Below are 20,994 nucleotides of genomic sequence, written 5' to 3' on the forward strand. Positions count from 1 at the left end.
GATCTTATGTGAGATATTGTGACTTATGTTGTTGATTAAAACAGTGAAGTAAACTAGGCGGTAACGATTATACCGCAAAGCGATAATTATTATAACTTGAACCTGAATATACTGTTTATCATCACCCTGTTTATATTGTTTGATATCTCACCCCTTTATTTTGTTTCGTCGTTACCTTTATACTGGTAACGTACAGGTGATAGCTTGATGAAGATTTAGACGTTGTGAGTTGAGTCGGTGGTCGCTCTGATTTGTAGCACTCGGGGGGGATAAACGATTGTTTTACTTATTGTTTTATTTGCTGAATTTTATATGGTTTTAGTTTAAATTATAACTTAAAGTTACCGTGCAAAGATGCTATGATATTGTTTGAATAATTATGAAGTTTGTTGATTCCGTTGCGAGTTAATTGTTTTAATTTGAACCAAAGTGATTATCGAGTAATGATTTAATTGTCGTTTTGAATTTCTGTGATATGTATCTATATGAAGGAAAGTAAGCCGTAAATGTTTTCGAATGACGAATATGTGATACCTCAAATGAACTTGTTTGAAATTTGTACTCTGATTTTTCCGTATAATTTATCGGGTAGATTTGGGGTGTCACAATTGCAACACCCCTTTTATGAGTGCATCTTCTTAATTATGGGTTTTCGTTTGTCCTTTATTGCTTTTGAAATGGAAATTATCAACAATTTAGAAATGGCTTCTTCGCAACTTCATCTAGTAAGTTGGGCATACGTGAAATTCTACATGTATTAATGTGAATACTAAAAGGGGGAAACTTTCTCTAACTCGTTTCTTCCATCTATTTCGATGTTGTCATAGTTTTGCGGTTCATCGCACTACTAAGGAAAAGGTATTTAACAACGATTGGGAAAGATATATAATCACGCAGGATCAAGCATTTAACAACGGTTAGGGAAGATATATAATCACGCAGGATCAAGCATTATTATGTAGCGTGTGGTAGTATATGCGCCACTTTCAATCACGGTCCAGTGACCGTCGTAGTAAATAGGAAAGCGCGCTCTTTAACAATGGTTATTCCTAATAACAGTTGTGATATTATGTGTGAATAAATGTCAATCGTATCACACTAGAATCAACACTACACCATTTTTGAATTGCTACCAAAACTTGTATTATAAGTATACACAATAAATTTGAACAGCTCGAGGTATGCAATCTTTCCAACTTCCAAAGAGAATAGAAAGCGTATAGAATTTAAGAAACGATAATGAATATCTTTAGTTTTTAAACTTCCAAGAGAAGAAGATGAAGAATCAGAAGGAACAATATAAAAGCGGAAGAACCAAAACACAAAAACAACTTCATTCAAAGGAATCACATGTGTTATCCTGCTCAAGCTACCAACAAGAGAATAAGAAGAAGAAAAAGGTTGAGGCAAATAATTAATTTTTTCGATTCTGATGATGATGATGAGGAGGCCCACTATGAATGGTCTAACTTTTTCTTAGCGAGTGGGTTTATATATGATAATGGTTTTTAATTATCTAATGATAGTTTTTTTTAATGAAGTTTTAATCTTTCTGTTTAATTGTCTTAAGGTTATCAACTTAACAGCTTAAACTATCAGCTTAAATTACAAATTGGATAAACTAACAAACAGATAATTGTAATTGAAAATTCAATAGTTTACGATGAACTTACTTGTAAGAAACTGTCTTCTAGTTGCATTCCTGTCAAGTTCACTGCATCTTTAACTATTACATTTCATAACAAAGTAAATATTAAACATAAAGCAGATAAGAATCAGTGTAAAATTTTCAAATTTCAAACCCTACTTCAACTATTGTATTTCATAACAAAGTAAGTATTAAACATGAAGGAGATAAGAAAACACAACAACTTCAAATTTCCAACAAATCTCTCTGACTTCAGTTTGTTCTTCAAATTCTTGTTCTTTTTTTGAATCTTCACACATAACCTTCAAATAGCCCATAACTTTCAACTCTGACTTCATATCACTCTCCTCTTTATTTCCCAATTTTTCTCTCATGTATTCATCCCATATGAACAAATTACATGTTTCATCACTCCTCTAAAATGGACATCTCTAAAAAAAATCCTTCCTTTATTATGTCCCTTCTTGTATTGGTACGAAACCATACGACTATCACAACCATAAAAATTTCCAGATTTAGATTTTACAGTGCAAGAAGACATAGTAAAACCTTTGGATGAGTTTGTCTTCAAATGCAACATTTGAAACGAAACTGAACAACAACAATGAGTATAGGTGTTATTGTCTTCTTCCCGACGATGCTAACGGGGTTGGTGTTAGGGTTTGTTTCTTTTTTTAGTGGAAAGATGGATACTTAGTGTTTAACATATATAAAGAAACGTCAGTGTGTAACAACAGTTTTATAAAGAAGTCGCAGTGATACCTATTATTTTTTATTTAAATATAAATAAAATTGAATAGGCGCGCATTAACGTAAAATGGATTAACTATTTGAGAAACCTGAAGATTGAACCCAGGAAAGTTGGGCTATATTAGGGGTGTTCAAAAATATGGTTAATTGGATTGTATGCTTGGACTGAATTGCATTGATCCATAAAAAAACTGAACCATTAAAATGGTTAATGAACTGAACCATTTATTTTAAACAATTCAATTTCAGTTTAAAACCGGTTCACAACCAGTTTTCTTTTATAAACTGATTTAATTAAAATTAGTTTTTCATTAAAAAATCTTGAATTTTTTTTTCTGGAAACAAAACTTAATTCTCTTCCAATTTAGTTTTACAATTTTGTATGATAGCTTTAACTTAATTTCAAATAGATTCTAAAACAAAACTACAGCCAAACCGTAATCATATGGAACCGTGAAGCTTATCGTAAAAATTCCAAACTATAAATTCTGAGTTGTCCTGTCCAAACTACAAAAAAAACTCGAACTCACTCGAAACCAATTCTGAAATTCAAATGTGAAGTGAGACGCGGAATATGAACCAATTTCGAAATTGCAACTGAGCCATTCATAAAACCGAGTCGAATTGAATTCTGAGTAGAGTAAGAGAGCAGAGCGAGCATTATTGTTGTTGATTGCGCAGAGAGAATGAGCGATGAATTTTGACTGTTGTTGCACGAGAGAAGCAAGAAAAAGCGCTTTTCAAAAAACCGTTTATCAATAAAATAAGGTTTCTTGTTTCACGTTCTATACCGCATTTTCATGTTTCCCCTGTAACTCTTCTTTCCTTTCCTTGTTTTCTATCCCTTTTGTTTTTTTATTATTTAATTTAAATATTTAAATATCACGTGACTAATTCTAAGTGGCCATAGGTTTTTTAATTAAAGGAATCGATGTTATTTCCATCTTTCTCATTCTCTTTGTATTCATTTTATTTTTTCATTATCATTAATGCCAAGTGTCATCTTTTAATTGGCCCGTGAGTTTAATTGAGAGAATAAAAATATTTTTTTCTGAAAATTAAAAAAATAAATAATTTTTTTTCTAAAAATTAAAAAGAATCTGAAATTTTTTATTACTGAAAATAAGACAATATTTTTTTCCGAATATAAAAAATTTCAATTTCTTTTTTACCTATCGTTTTTTAATATTACAAATTTTAAGGTTTTTTATGAAATTTAAAAATTGGTTGTAAAAGAGTTCAAAATATAAAATTGGTTTAAAATTGTAAATTGATTATAAACTAGTTTATAAATATAAATTGGTTCTGAACTAGTTTTAAATTGAATTGAAACCATTTTACCAATTAATTGAATTTTTATTGAAGTGGTTATTATAAACTGAATTGAACCATAAATATGGTTTGGTTCAGTGCAGTTCATGAACCATGAACACCCCTAGGCTATATCACCATGGTTAGGTAATTAACCGTAATTATAATTGTACTGACCTGAGGACTAGCACCAGAAAAGGCCACTGACGTCTTGCACAGTATTGATGATGGAGAAAGAGGGGGTGTACCTATAAGGTACTCTGAAGATCAAATAAGTAGGAGCACATATACGATTTAGTGCTTAGGGTTTTGAAAATGTGTTACCAGACTCTCTCGAGGAAGAGAGTTTATATAATGCCCTCAGCGCATGTGTAACACCCCATTTAAAATATATAGTCGATTTATTTTAATTCTATCGGTGTGTTTGGTTGGTGTTTGTTGAGTTCGGGGCATCGGGAAGAGAGCATGGTAGATATTGATAACCTGGGTTTTGTTGGAGGTAAAATAGATAATATAATAATACGATGAGCTAAGGGTAGTAATTGAATTAATTAGTATTATTCTGATTATTATTGATTTTAATAATTGGGTTAGAATATTAAAAAAAATTGTTTTAACAAGTATTAGTGATTTTCGTAATATAATATTATTATTATTATTATTATTATTATTATTATTATTATTATTATTATTATTATTATTATTATTATTATTATTGGGAAAATAGTATTATTAGAGCGAATTAAGTAAAAAGGGTTAATAAGTATAATTGGGGATTAGAGTTCAGTACGAACGATAAAGAGAGGAGACAAAAGGCTAAGGCACAAAGGATCTTTGGGGAAAACTCAATCGGTAATGAAGAACCTAAGTCAAAGCTTGGAACAGAGGTAAGGGGAGAGAATGGGTTCGGTTAATCGTGTATATGCATGAGAGGGTAGCGGGGGTTTCTTTTCCCCATAGGTTTTGGATTTGATTTGTTGTTTGATAATTTGTTTTTGATGCATGTGGATGTGTTGCTATCTGAATTCGTATTCTGTAATTATGGTATGAACTAATAATGATTTTGTTCTGGAAATTCTTGCTGCCACTGTTGTGTTTGTTGTGTTCCTGGTACCCATTGGGAGTTTGTTACTGTTCCTGTAGAACACTTTTGATTATCTTTCGGAAGAAGATTCCGGTGAGGTCACATGGGAGTTTGTGATTTGTAGCTATAGGGATTTGAGCAGCACAGCAGATGCGAGCTTAAGATAAAAATGCGTCTTGCCTATCCCTCGGTTGGGAACCCTATTTATAGCTGTTGGAGCCATAATTGCTCTCATTAATGGAGGAACCTTGGATTCCTTCCATAATGAGCAAACTGCCATAACCTCTACCGGCAAACTCTTTAAAGAGCTGTTACTTCCATAACCGTGAAGACCATTGATATGGAGGTAACGGTTATGGATTCCCCGGATTAAATAATGCCAAGTTCATTCCACGTCTGCCGGCCTGCCATGATATTCCGGGTCGACTGAGCGCTAAGGTCGGCTTATGGTCATATCCCAGGTTGATGATTATTGTCGACCTGATACGTCTACTTTTCCCAGTTTAGGTCCGACTTGTCTGATCGGCCTAAATATTCTAAATATGTACAAGCCCCCTAAGCTAAAGTTCCGTAGGGACGCATAGTTCGGTCCGAAGAGTCATTTTGGGTCAGTTTGGCAAGTCGGTCCCTCTGCTAATCCAACGGTAAAAAAAATCTTGACCTTGCGTGTGTCAGTAGGATTCACTTGTTGATTGTCGCCCTTTCGTTTTTCGAATGTATCACTAATGATGAGCATTTATGGGGAATATAAACCTACTTTATTAGCCCCCGAACCTGATTATTTCCCAAAAAATATCGCTCTTCTCTCCTTTCTCTACGGTTTCTAAATTTCTCTTGCGTGAAGCCTATTCAGGATTGCTTTCTTTCTCCTTTGATTTTCTTCATTAGGTAATTTCTCTTCCTTTTATCCTTTATCATGGTTATCATCAGGGAGTGTGATGATTCGGGGAACGTAATTGTTCCCCAAACTACTGAAGAGAGAAAAGCTCTCTGGAAGCATTGCATGGAGTTATGCAAGGATCATTTGAATAGGATTCAATTTAATCAAATTGTTCAAGAGGTGTACGGAGACCTTTATCAGTCTTTTAGCGATACTGACTCAGATTGTGGATCGTCAGGTTCAGTGGAAGTTCTCACAGAGATGGGAGGATGCTTTATTGATGCGGAGGTGGTGAAGTATAAGAAAAGTGTGGTGACTCGTGATGATATGCGCAAGGTTTGGACCAAGAGAGAGATTTCGTCTACTGGCAGCGAGGAAGATGTTGTAGTAGAGCTGTGTGAGGAGGGGGAAGTTTTGTGCCTCTCTCGTCTGAGAGGCGTTAGCAACAAATTTTCTACTTTTATTTGAGCCTTCTAGATGATTTTAGAATTCAGCTTCCTTTTACCGACTTTGAAGTTGAACTATTGAACACTATGAACGCGTCCCCGATCAGAATCCGACCTAACGGATGGGGTTTCATCCGGGCCTTCCAACTTATATGTGAGGCTCTGCTTATTGACCCAACCTTGGGCATTTTCTTTTCTCTCTTCGAATCGAGGGGGCTGACAAAGGGAGCTGGATAAGCATTAACGGATCCCCGGGAAGGCATTTCCTCCTGGCCTATACCTCGAATTATAAGAATTTTAAGAATCGTTTCATTCGGCTAAAAGGGGGTGAAGGGTGTCCGGACGTACTATACACCTCTGACGGGAATCAGAGCTTTCCCCTTTATTGGACTGAGGACCCGGTTCCCATTGTTGGTTATGATTATGACAAATTGACTGTTGACGAGATCAAAGCTCTTTCTTTTCTAGACTCATTTTCTTCGATGAAAACCAAAGACGTAATGGAGAAGTCTAATGATCAATTGACACTTCTGTCTTTTTTAGGTACTGTCTAACTTTTAATGTGTCCGGGGAACTATCCATTCACCTTGTGATCTGACCTTAATTTTGGAGCAGCGAAAGCTAATGGCTGAAGCGAGAGTGAAGCGTGCTGCAACCCAAACTACGCTGCAGTCGAATCCCTCTGGCCTCCTAACTCGGTCGTCGGTAGGAAGAAACCCGAGATCGTCAAGGAAGCAGAAGTGTTTACAAAGTCAGGAGCTGACATTTGAACAAAACAATATATTTAGCTCAAACTATCACGATTTTTTTAAAAAGAAACGTGAGTTGTAATAAATACAATGGATAACAAAGAACCTCTACACATAATGTGATATCTACATGCACCTTCTAAAACATGCAATATTCAAGTGTATATAACAGCTTGACTAACCATGTTCACGAGGTTGACCATCGACACTAACTCTCCCATACGATTTCTCTATAGTTTTTACAATAGCAGTGGTATCCTGGAGAAAAACCAAGAGTTTCCTCTTGTTATGTGCCTGTTTGCCATATCCTGATGGTTCCATCCACAAACCCTGATGCATTCTCTTCCAGGAGAGAAACAAACACGGTGTACATGACCATGATGACCTTTGTTACATGCTCCCATTACAAGATTTTTCAAAATACCACACATCAAATTCAAACAAACTAAAAAATCAGTTAGGTTATCAAAAGATGTTTGGCAAAAGTGAAAGATATACTTAAATACTTTGCAGTCCCATTAAGTATATACTCTTGTTGGTTTAAATACACAAGATGTATAATTTGGTCCATATTGCTTTGATTTTAGGTCCTAAAACATTTATGTCTTTGAAATACATTTACAAATAGTCCCTGGTCTAGGGACCGAAATTAATATTATCCACGTGAGACCAAAACAACACAAACCAAAAACAATTTTTTCTATTTTTTAGGGACAAAATTCAAAATCGGTGTATGCTACGGGACTCACTCCATTAAAAAAACATCCTTACAGTGGGGATAGTTTGCTCTTTTGACAAGCAAAGTCCTCGAGTAAGTGGTGATGACCATACATTCAATATTGAAAAGCCGAAGAACAAAAACTTAAAAATAGCTTAAAATTAAAACTTACAAAGTCACTCCAAACCAAGCTTTCAATCCTTTGACAATACCGCCTAAAATTCGCGATTTTATTGTCTGCGTCAAAATAGTTAGGCTTATTAAACTGCATTCCAATGGTGAGGAACTTTAATGTCCAGAATGTAACTAAAACAATGCTCAATCGATTTATCGAATATCTTATATGCACCTTACCACATGCTTCTTTGATGCTTATTGAAGAATATAAACAAACATCCGCAAATTTGACACCTTCGAAGCCACATAGCCTTGTGGAGGTGTTTTCCGCTCCAACCCTACCAAATCCTGACAACTAAATAACCATTAGACATTAGTTCATAAACATATTATTTTTTATCAAAAAATCAAATCACCATAAAAATATATAAAATTATGAATGAAAGAGAATCACCAAAACCACGCCCACCATCCATTCGTCCACTCATGCCCCTTCCAAAACCTCTACCAGGGCCAAAGTATAAACTCAAAAAATATACCTTATCAGACAACACAACCTCGTTAATCAAATGTTTAAGGAGTATTGTTGCACAAATTGTTTTTCGATATCTGCAGATTCACTAATCCACTGTCATCAGTAGCATACAATATAATCAATATTGCTTCAAAAAACTGAATCATACCTAAAAGGATACAAAAGATTGCAAGAAAACTCATTTATAAGAATTTAGTGACTAATAAATAAACTTCACTACTATCTGGTCAATACTTTCCCATAATACTTCCCATAACAGATAAGAAATGTTCTTTCCCATAATACTATCTCACTCTTATTTTATATTAATGTTCTTTCATTGAGGACAATGTATGTCTTAAGTGTGGGGGAGAGAATCATTTATTTATTTTGTTGTCTTTCAATTTTTTTTTGTTTTAATTTCAACCAATAAAAAATGCATCTTCTTGAAAGTTTTAGGCTATAGACTAATTTGAATCGAGTTTGCGGAGACTTGGGAAAAATTCACAAGATCGGTATCGTTCTAACACCGTAAGTCTCCTGCATACGGAAATCGATTTGAATTTGTTATTATGTTTTAGCCTTAATTTCTCATTCTTTGACAGCTCTTGAGTAGTTTATTTCAGCAGTCGGCACCATCTCTCACACTTTACGCAAGAAGCCGATGAATATAAGTGAATGTTCCGAAAAGAAAAGAAAAAAAAAAGAGAAAAGAAAAAGGTAATACACCTTCTAAGTTTGGTGACCCTCACCCGGTCACTTAACCCAACGGTTGTGTAATCTTCAAAAAAAATAGTTTTCAAAACTCTTTGTTAGTTGGTTCAGCGGTTTCTGGTGCTGAACTTGGTAGGGAGGATTACGGTCCGATCCCCCGCAACTACATCTGAGTAAGCAAAGGGTTATGCCACGCAAGTACCGGAACCCCGTGCAAAAGGATCAGAGTCACTAACCGGTTGTCCTGCTATAAGTGTGTGGAGATAACGGGCTTAATGTGATTGCGCCTGAATGAAAAAAAGCAAAAAGGATGAGTAAGTTAGGCTATGGTATAATAATATGATTTGAATTGGTTTGTGTATTTAGGAGCCTTATGTCTGCATATCTGTGGTTAGTGTTCTTACGATGTCCTTAGTGTGCAAGATTAGTACCTGTCGATGCAAACTTAACCGAAGAAGATTTGTAGCCTAGGATGAGTAACTGTTGATGTATTTCTGCTTTCTTTTCATTTTGCTCGGAATGCAAAAGTTCAAGTGTGGGGGAATTTGATCAGTGCATTTTGATGCACATTCTTCCATGTTTGTACTCAAGCATTTCTTCGGCTTGTTTTATTTATTTTTATGTTTTAATATGTTTTAATATTTTATTTTATTTTTGCACTTAATTGTTTTTCGTATTAATTTTTCAGCATTAGCAGTCTGCACGGAAACGATCATATCTGGAGTTTCAGGAGTCCGATTGAGGCGTTCTAATAATCGACGGAAAGCTAAGAGAAAGAGCTACAATTCTTATGTTGGAGTCGAAGTCAGAATCGGATTGTAGAAGGGCCAGAATATTCGTTGAAGTTGCAGCACTAGTTTTAGTTAAGTTTCGGGTCAATTAGTTTTGGGTCTGGGTCGTATGTTTGACCCAGTTGGGTTGTAAAACGGGTTGTAATCTTTCCCCTTAGGGTAGCAGCCGCGGTACTGTTCAGAATCATCTCCCATTCACGAAAAAACAAGGCTTGTACGAATTGATCCATGGCGAACTAATCCTTTCGAGTTAATCTTCCGTATTCAGGTTCCAAAACTATGAGATTAATATAATTTTGCATTATAATTCCAAATCCTTCAATTCTACTTTGTGTTTATCATTTGCTTAATCTGATTATTCGTAGAGTAGATTGTTTAGTTCGATTGATTTATGCTTTCCATTTTATTTGCGGTTTATCGTTGCTTAATCGTTAATCAGCTGTATGCTTAACCGAATGCTTAATTCGGCAAACGGGAAATATAATTCTGATAATGTTGTCGCGCTTGTTGATTGATGTTATAATCGAACAGGAATGGAATCCGCTTAGGATAGTAAAATTATAATCATCGATGATTGGTAGGAACTGAATCGGTAGATTGGCTTATCCCATAATCACTTATTTTCAAAACAGCTTATTTTCAGAATCACTTATTTTAAGCATTTTTTTCTGTAATTCGAAACTGAACCAACTCCCCCCCCAAATTCGATTTTACATTGGTTAATAAGAATAGGAATCCTTGAGAGACGATACTCGAGTTACCGTTACCGTCGTTACTACAGTTTTACAAATTAACTCGTTTTTGACCCGCGTGCGACAGCGGATCAGTATTTTTTGATGTTATATAGATACACCACTTGATCACTCTGACCTCAAATGTCACACATATGCACTTCTAAAATATTAATGGATCATAGCTCAACTCAATCACTCTTGATATATCTTCACTCTTAACTCTGCACTATTATAAGATTTGTTTTACTTAAACACTAAATTTGACAACACCATTATTATTTCCCCCTCTGCTCATGTTTACTTTACAACATCTTGTATGAAAATCATTATGCTTAATACAATCTCTGTGGGATCGATACTTTTTCTTATCACTTGCTTCTAATTTGACTGTGTATAATTGCACGTACAAAAATTTAGCCCATCATTTTCATGGTGATCTACACAAAGAAATTTATTTGGAGCAACCGAATGGATTCCTAGAGAAGGGAAAAGAAGACTATGTTTGAAAAATGGTAAAAAAAAAAAGTCTTTATGGTTTGAAACAAGCACCTCGCCAATGAAATCAAAAGTTCAACTCAGTGATGATTGAACATAGGTATAAGATGACCAAGACTGATAATTGTGTGTTTTTCCGGAATTTCTCTGAAGGTGATTTCATTAATTTGTTGCTTTATGTGGATGATATGCTAATTGTTAGAAAAAATATTTCAAGAATTAAAGAGTTGAAGAACATTTTGAGTTAATCTTTTGCTATGAAGGATTTAGGGGAGGCTCGGAAAATTCTTGGTATTGAAATTGTTCGAGATCGAAATGAGAAGAAGTTGTACTTGTTGCAAGAAAAGTTTATGGAGAAAGTCCTTTGGCGTTTTAGTATGGATAAGGCTAAAGCGATGATCATTCCACTTACTTCTCATTTCAAACTTAGTCATAAACTATGTCCATCTACGAATGAAGAAAAGTTGAGTATGAAGAACATTCTGTATTCATCGACTGTTGGTAGTTTGATGTGTGCTATAGTTTGTACAAGACCCGATATTGCTCATGTTGTGGGAATGATAAGTCGTTATCTTTATAATATGGGAAAATATCATTGGGAGGCCGTGAAATGGGTGATGAGATATTTGCGTGGCACTTTAAATTTGAGAATAACTTTGGGATGCAACAAGCCTATGTTGGTTGGATATACAGATTCAGATTTGGCCATAAGCTTGGATGATAGAAAATCTACTTTGGGATAAATGATGACTTTTGTCGGGGGAATCATGGCTTGGCAATTGAAGTTGCAAAAGTGTGTTGCACTCTCTACTACCAAAGCCAAGTTTATAACCGCTGTGGAAGCTTCAAAAGAATTGTTATGGTTGAGGAAATTTGCAATGGAACTTGGTGTGAAACAAGAAAAGTATGTATTGTTCTGTGATAATCAAAGTGCCATTCACTTATCGAAGAATTCCTTCTTTCACTCGAGGTAAAAGCGTATTGATGTTCGCTATTATTGGATTCGTGATGCATTAGATTCCAATTTGATGGAGTTTAAAAAGATTCACACCGATGGCAATGGTCAATATATGTTGACAAAGGTGTTTATTAAGGTAAAGTTTGAGTTTTGTCGTATGGACGCCAGATTGGTATTGCCTTCTAACTAGTCGATCGAGGGAGTTTGTTGGGCTTTTCTCTCCTATTTGGAGTGGCCCAAATGGATGTAGGTTAGTTACCCATGTGTGTAAGCCTTTGTTGTTACCTAACAAAGAGAATTAGGTCATTCATTCTTTGTGTGATAAAAACAACAAAAAAAGCTAGAGAGAAAACAATATTCCTGCAGCCCCATTTCTGCATAGAGCAGTTCTACGAAATCAGAACCTGCGCAAAATCCAACGGTCAGATCATCTTGAAAATTTGGCACAGTGTTCATGACTCATAGGAGCAAATTCTGAACGGTGGAGATTGAAGTCTGAGCTTTGTAAGTTAGTTTGTCGATTCGGTCTTTGAGGTTAGAATTTCTTGTTGTTTTTGGGTTGTTTTGTCTCTATGTTCTTGTTGTATTCTAAGATTGATCGTAGATCTTGGCGATGTTTATGTATGCCTCTAACTAGTATTAAAGATAGCCTTACTTGTACCCATTGTTGATTATAGTGGAGATTCTAAGTGGCCTACGAGTCCTGAGGTTTTTTACTCCTAGTTAACAGAGGTTTTCCACACTAAAATTGTGTCGTGTTGTTTGGTGTGTTTTTTGTTGATTGTCTTTAAGTTGCATTTTATATTTGGGAGATTTTGTGTTGTTGGATTATTTCGTTGCGTTTGTGATTTTCTTCCAACAATAATGAAGAAGGTTGTATTTGTTGTTGTTTTGCTCGTTAGTGAAACACAATTGAGGCAAGAGACCTACAAAGACTTTTGAGTGAAAATATGGAATGAGTGAGAATATGAAAGGAGGGAAAAAAAGGTAATACAATAAATGTATTAGAATAATATCAGGTGTCAATACGGAAAGAGGTTTAGAATTCAATATATATATATATATATATATATATATATATATATATATATATATATATATATATATATATATATATATATATATATATATATATTCAACAATTATTAATAATTTATATCATCATATCCGTTAAAAAAATATTAATATAAAAATATTCAAAATTCATTTTTACTCTAACACTAGTGAGTTTTTTTACCCTCCTAATTTTAAACCCCTTGTGAAGTTTTTGAGGTCCACAAGACCACAATGGAGAAAAATTAAATTTACGTATTTCATATTTAACTTATCAAGTTACTTCCCAAACGGGCAGTATTAGGTCACAACAACACTTAGTTATCCCACAGGCAGTATTACGTCACAACAAAACTTAGTTATACGACACACGATATATCTGCCGTTCAAATTTCAGCACACAACTCAATCACGAAACCATATTAAAATACCAAAACGACGTAGCATAATAACAAAAAAATCAAAATCAGAAGAAGGAGTAAAAAAACGCACACACAAATATTCGCATCTCTTGTAGATCTACTGCTAACCCTTCGGTTCCTCCCTTCATCAATTCTATCCTCTTCGATCTCCACCTCCGATCCGTCGTCGCAGGTCAGCTCATCTTCTCCGCTCTCAGTTCTTTCTTCCTCTTCGTGTTTCCTCTTTCGTTTCCAAAATGTTAGGGTTTTTCAGATTTTACTAATTTCAACCCTAGATCTTGATTTCTACACCACCTTAAACCATGAAAACAACACCGGATTCACTTTATTTTGTTTACATATTCATCATTTTTCATAAATCAAGCTTACGATTATTAAATCCTGAGATTCTAATTTCTCAACAGTATTTCTTGTTAATTTCTCTGTTTTAAATCTATTTAACCAAGGTTTTAAATATTGGTTAATTGCTTTAATTAGTGTTAATGTGAGTAGTTTAGGGTTTTGACACGCGAGATTTTCTTGCTGCAGATTGTGAATTGAATGGAAGGAACTGGAGGCAGCAGTGCCTCTGCTGCTGCTGCGCAACCTGTGAATCAACGGTTGCAGGAATTTTCGAAGCTATTTCAATATTATTTGGATAAATCTACGCCGCACTCGACGTATAGATGGATTGGGACTTTTGTTATTGCATCTATATATCTTTTGAGGGTTTTTTATATTCAAGGATTTTACATTGTGTCTTATGGACTGGGAATCTATATGCTGAATCTGTTGATTGGGTTTCTCTCACCTTTGGTTGATCCTGAGATGGAGCCTTCTGATGGACCTTTGCTACCAACTAAAGGGTCGGATGAGTTCAAACCGTTCATCCGCCGCCTTCCTGAGTTTAAGTTCTGGTAATTTACTTGTTTCAGATTTTATTGCGTGCGTAGTATAATATAATATGTTGATTAGCTTAATAGCATACCATTTTTGCCGATTGTTGCTAAGTTTTAATATAACATTTTGAAATCATAGGTATTTATTTGTGAGTAAGCTTTGATTTAATTTGGGATTCTTGTCTGTAGTCTCTAGCTTGCTGCTTCATTTCTTCTATTGGATGGTTATTGCACCTTTTGTTTGGGAATTTGACATGTCGTAGCTTTTTTATGTTAATCTGACTATCATTTCTGAATTCCATTTTATAGATATAGCTAGCACCTCCCATGTTCATGAAGCTTATGGGCCTGTTTGTTTATATTAAAAAAAAGTTTTTTTACTTTATATTTTTAAAAATGATTTTTAGGAAAAATAATTTCAAAACAGGAAGTTATTTTTGACTTATTTTTTATAAATTAATAGACCAATTTTGACATCAACATAATTATACATCGTTGAAGAAGCTGAAAAAATATGTAATACTGCAAAAATCATTATTTAAAAAAGCTGCAAAAATCATTTTTAAAACTAAAACAAGTGGTTCTTTTTGTACATTGGAGGTATTAGCTATCTATAAAATAAAGTATTTCCATTTGCTCTTCCAGAAAACATTTTCCAACTAATCATTAAATCACTTGCTCTCAGCTGCCAGTGCATTCAATGTAGCCAGTTAAAAAATGTTTCTCCAAAAACTTAATTTTCTAATCACATTATTTTCCATTGAACAAACTGTCTCCTCAACACCCTTTTGTATCATTAATAAGTATTTCAAATATGATTTTAGAAGCTTTAGAGTTTGATATGTCGCCTTGAAGGCTAAGTAACATACCTGTTTAGTATTTATGCGAATCATTCAATTTGGTTGTTTCGGTTTATCATTTATTCCATATTTCCAAAATTGCTTTCCTTAACTGTCTCAGGGTTTCCTTGGAAAATTTCACACCTTCTAAGCTCTCAGTTTTAAGAATCCAAAAGTGTAAAATCTATAAGGGGAAGTTCTTACTTGGCACAGGTGTATATGTCATTACAATACTTGAGAACTGTTTTGTGGAACAAGTTTTAATGTTATGGCATGATAAGGGTATTTGTATTTAAATTTTGGTGGTATGAATTGTTTTATTTAATTCAACTTTCTTGAAACAGGGTGGTGTTTGTGCATTCTTTTAAAAAAAATTTCCAACGACTTGTGTAAATTTTGTACAACTATGATTTGCTAAAGCTGGCATGTTTACGTTTGGTAACATTTCATAGGCATCTCCATTCATATAAGAATGACGATTTGTATTATTCTTGTTATCATGGTTGCAGGTATTCTTTCACAAAAGCTTTCCTAATTGCATTTTTGATGACTTTCTTCTCTGTATTTGACGTTCCTGTCTTCTGGCCAATATTACTCTGCTACTGGGTTGTTCTGTTTGTCCTTACAATGAGGCGCCAGATTGCACACATGATCAAATACAGATATATTCCATTCAACTTGGGAAAACAGGTTTTTACTTTTTATCTTTAGACTGTCTTTAATCATTTGCCCTGTGACAGAAGCAAGATTGTTTGGTCTGTATCAATTGCATGAAAGGTAAAGTCTGTTTGTTTTAACTTAATGCAGAAATACGGTGGGAAGAAATCTTCTGGAAGTAGCATTGGCTCTCGAGCAGACTGAAGCTTTGCTGTGTCATGATTTGAAGAACACAGATCTCAAAGTTAGGTTTTGTGGGCATTCAGGGTACTTGTTTTTCCCTTTTATTTGAAGGAATTTGTAGTCAGAGTATTAAGGATGCCTATATGCAGTTACAGAAAGTATTCGTTTTATGGTTTTATGATACCAGAAGACATGCTAATGCTGGTAGTGAACTTCATTGTTGATATAGTTTTAGATTTATTGCAATTTTAGTCTTGTATTGCCATTGGACAGATTCTCACAGAACCTTGATTTTTCTCCTACTCGGGATATTTCTATATTGCTTTTGAAGTTTCTGAATTAATGTTAGTATATTAGATTGACTATGGACTCTGTCAAATTACGCACAATTTTTCTCCTAAAGATATTTTTATTTTTTGGGCAAATTAAGCATCATATTATATTGACTATCGACTGTGTCAAATTAAGAACAATTTTTCTCCAAAATATATTTTTTATTTGTGGGCAATTGCCAATTTGTGGTGTTGCAGCTTTCGAAAGCTGATGAGTTTTCAAACTGTACCCTACACATATAATCCATTTAAGATAATAAAAATACATTAATACATTAATAATTATTTTTTTTATTTTTTTAAATAGTTAAATGTTATAAATATTGTAGGAGTACTGGAGTATTTGATTTAATGTGCATGTTTATTTTTTATTTTGTGGTGATCTTTTATTATTTCATCAACAACATACAACATTTGAAACCATGTAACTTTGGCTAGTAAAAATTCAAAGTCTCTAATTTCATAATTTGCTATCTGATTCCATAATTTGATAATGTAATAATGTAATTTGATAATGATGAAACTTGGTTTTTAATCTCTATTTAGACTCGTAGTTTATTTCGTGTTTGTATTCTGTTAGTTATGATTTATTGTATTGTTGAATATATCAATTCTGAAAGAATCTAATAAAAGTGTAGAGGTTTCTTTATGGCTATTTGATGTGCTTACATTATGTGTAAGCTTTAAAAGTAAATTTTATGGTTTTAGAAGTTTATGTTTCTCCTACTCACTCGCTCTCTTATTCATTCATTTTATTTTTCATTTTCTCTCCAAAAAGTTCCTATTGCCGGTGAGTAAATCTTCATCTCCACTATTTACTTTTTGCATGATCTGTGCTTGATTTTAAAAAATATTATGAATCAAAGTTCTTCCTCTGGGTCTGTGGCGTTTTAATAGACAAACTTTTATCATAGACAAATTTCTTCAAGTGAAATGAATGGAGACGAAGAAAGTATGATTTGAGAGGATTCAAGGAGAATAAGAAAGCTTCATTCATGTAAGATGAGAATCAAAAAGTAGTATTGCCTAGAGTCAATACAATCATGGGTTAAATATGTTTTATCATTATTTTTTGAAATTTAAAAAATTAAAATATATTTTTCTTATTTTAAAAATTTTGAAATTTAAAAAATTAAAATATATTCTTTTTATTTTAAAAAATTCTAAAATTTAGTAAAGAAATGTTTTATTGTATTTTAAACATGTATGGAAAAATTATTCAAAAATTTGAAAGTTTAATGGTAATTAAACAGTTTTCTAAATTTTAGAAAATAGTAAAGACTAAAACTGCATGCATGAAATTTTTGTAGGGATTAAAATATATTAATTTTTTAATAAGGATTAAAAATAAAAGTTGAGATATTTATAAGGATAAAAAACATTTAACCCTACAATCATTGGGATAAATTGATTTTTTTATAAGACAAGTTACTTGATTGATCAAATTTATTATAGGACATGTCAATACAATCAACTAAGCATTAGCAACCATTACCAATCTAAATAACTTTGAAACTAACATAACAACTTACTTAACAAGTAACAAACTAACTCATTAACATTGAACCACATACAACGCTCCTCCTCATTCATGATTTTTAATGATTGGATTTTCCTCAATGTCTTCAACATTGTATTCTTCAATAGTTTGATGAGAATGTTTGCTCATCGCAACAGTTTCGGAGTAATCAAGTTCGAATTTTTCTTTGTTGACTTAATAATGCAGTAAATAGAACTTTATTTATACGTGCTTATTCTCAATATGACTCCCAGTGTGCTTAGTCAAATTTATTGTTGATTTGCTTTCTATAAGTAGCTCAATTATTATAGTTTGAGCTATTTCAATTTCATTAATCACCGGTCCAATTTATAGTATTTGAGAGGATAAAACAAGAACTTCTCACTTCTGTGAACACCAAGAAAATGAAGCTTTACCTATGATGAACAAATAGCCTTTTTGTTCTTTCTATAATCTTCATCTTCACCCCAATTTGAGTTTTAGAAGCCTAATACTACAACTTTATTCTTTTTGTTTCTTCTTTGTATATCATCAAGATAATGTGATTCATGGTTCATTTCACATCTCTTTGCATCCTCTTTGAAGCTCTCAAATGTTATCTCTTTGATTGCTCCATGAACCTATTTACCAAACCAACACTTTCACATAGATCAAACATGATATTGCATAAATAACTCAATAATCTTGTGATTTATTTGTATAAAGGAATATCCATTAAGTTTTCATCTCATTCTACATTGAGTTGAGTTTGTCTCAATTGTCAATAGGCTCCAAAGTTGCACTAAAATTTAGAGAAATTCTTTATGCACCCGTACACCTTCTTAGGAACCTCTGGTAAAAATTCTAAAATACCCCTATATTTCAAAGATGCATATGCGAAGTCACATTTTTTTTAGAAAAAGGTGACTTCGCATATGCATCTCTGAAGTAAATTGACTTATTCAGAGAATGCAAACAAACACCCTCACTCTTGCCATTCTCTTCAAACACATAATACACCCCCAAAACCCATTTTCTCCTAACACTACATTCAGGTTGAAAAGCTCCATTGAAGATTCTCAAGCTCCAAAAGTTCCATAGAAGCATTCACATTCATTCCAACTTATCCTAAAAGTTCAAAAAATTTCGTAAGTTTTCTCTACTCATTACCTCATCCTCAAACTTCTTATTAGGTTTGTTATACTCTAGGACAATGTGTAGGTTGATGTAATTGTAATTCAATATTAGTGTTTGAATGTTAAAAATTGGATTTTGGATAAGTTAGGGCAAAAAGTGGGAGCTTTGAAAAAGTATGTAACTCAAAATAACCTGCACAAACCAATGCCTTGGAGTAAACTCCAAGGACTCCAGAATATCCATATAATAAAAGCCAAAGTATCAAGGCCTTAGTTCAATGGTCCATTCTCCGGGCTTAGGGTATAGTAACCAAACTCTAAGTCCTTTATTAAATTTGTATGGTTCAAGTTGATTATTAATGTATTAAGAACAAAATAGAAGTCCAAATGGACAAAAGAAAAAGTGCATGAGCTTAAACATAGGTCCAGATAGAAAAAGGAAAAATGAACATAAACATAAACATGATAATGATGAGAAATAGTAAAATAAAGCATAAAATAGTAAACTCGGTCGTACTGCTCACGAAGACATAAATTGGACGCCCTTCCGTGATTACCAGCATGTTGTCCCCTTCGATCAAATCTCATTATATTTGATCGGTCACCATTTGTATTTGGTTTTCATCAATCCTTAGGCAAAAATCTATCATTCCGGTAACACAATGTTTTATCTTTTATTGTTTTTTCGTATATTGTTTTAGTTTTCATTTGTGGTTGTTTTGCATTGCATTGCTTTAAATTTCATGTCAATTAGGGTGTTTTTGATGCTTGGTTTGGTAGTCTTAGTGTTTCAGGTGCAGGTAAATAAGTCAGAGGAATTTATGCGAAACCGAAGGTTATTCTGCTGAAGATAGAAATGAGATTTCTCGCTAACAGAAGCCTGACACGGGTGCCCGTGTCACCTGACATGGCTCATGTCAGAAGGGAGGTTGAATGAGACAAGAGGATAAAAGTCAAAGGTCTGACACGGGTGCCCGGGTCGCCTGACACGGCCCGTGTCCGCAAGCTGGGAGTAAGAAAAAGGAAATCACCAAGTCAGAGGGCCAACGTGGGTGCCCGTGTTGCCTAACACGACCCGTGTTAACAGAAGTGAGGAAAAACTCAGATTTTTTGCACACTTAAGTGTCAAGCTCATTAAGGGTAGTTTGGACTTTCTGCATGACTGTTTTGTGACCTGATACTATTTATACCTAGTTTTGGAAATCATTTGGCATCTTTGACCATACACAATAGAGAATTACACAAGAGAGAGAGAGAGAGAAAGCTAGCAAGGGTTTTCGAAGAACAACGATCTTCAAGGGCAAATACAATTGAAGATCAACGGAATTGACAATTTTTATAATGTCCACACTTTATTTTGCAATCCTCTTGAATATTATGAGTAGCTAAACCCCCTAAAGCTAGGGGTGTCCCTGAGTTGCGAATGTTATGAACCAAATTTCCATTGTTTTTATGCTATTGATGTTTTTATGAGTCTAATTTATTGTGCAATAATCTTAATGCTTTTTCTATCGGACCAATAGTTCTTGATTTACGGTTAAGGTTTAGGTCGGACATACCACCTTAACGCTAATTGCACAATAATACTACGGCGAAATCGCTTAGGAATGAGGATTGAACCGTAGTAACCGTTAAATTCTTGGTAAAACGATTCAAATTGCTTTATATCACCATTAATAACTAATGAATTAGGATTAAGAATGAATATCAAAGGTTTTTGGTTAAGGAATTAAGGAAAACAAATCTTGAGATTTGGTATTGGTTCATTCAAATAAGTTTGTCATAAAACATGGATAAAAGGTTTTCACAAAGCAATTCACACACCTAACCCTAGCATGCTTTCTCATATTTTCTAAACTCAAATTTTACGCTTACTTTAATCTGTTACATTTGTATTCAATTTCCCAACAAACCACAAACCCTCATGATATTTTATTCAGTTGAATAATTAAAATAGCTTATCTTTTCTACGCAATCCTCGAGATCGATATTCAGGATTAATCCCTTTTATTACTACATCGTTCAAATAGTACACTGGCTATTTTCTCGATCAATATTTCATATGGTTAGCATGTGGGACAGACACC

At 33.8% G+C, this 20,994-nt stretch overlaps 1 protein-coding gene across 1 annotated transcript; it reads left to right on the top strand.

Moving 5' to 3' along the window:
- The first annotated feature begins 13,397 nt into the window (after positions 1–13,397).
- On the top strand, positions 13,398–16,271 carry LOC131632233 (protein RER1B-like). The gene is made up of 4 exons (XM_058903016.1): positions 13,398–13,556; positions 13,913–14,280; positions 15,611–15,791; positions 15,909–16,271. The coding sequence occupies exons 2-4, from the start codon at positions 13,925–13,927 to the stop codon at positions 15,960–15,962; spliced, it is 591 nt and encodes a 196-aa protein (XP_058758999.1). The 5' UTR covers positions 13,398–13,556; positions 13,913–13,924; the 3' UTR covers positions 15,963–16,271.
- Positions 16,272–20,994: the final 4,723 nt, after the last annotated feature.

This window comes from Vicia villosa, unplaced genomic scaffold (assembly GCF_029867415.1).
Source record: "Vicia villosa cultivar HV-30 ecotype Madison, WI unplaced genomic scaffold, Vvil1.0 ctg.000920F_1_1, whole genome shotgun sequence".
Lineage (NCBI taxonomy): Eukaryota > Viridiplantae > Streptophyta > Magnoliopsida > Fabales > Fabaceae > Vicia > Vicia villosa.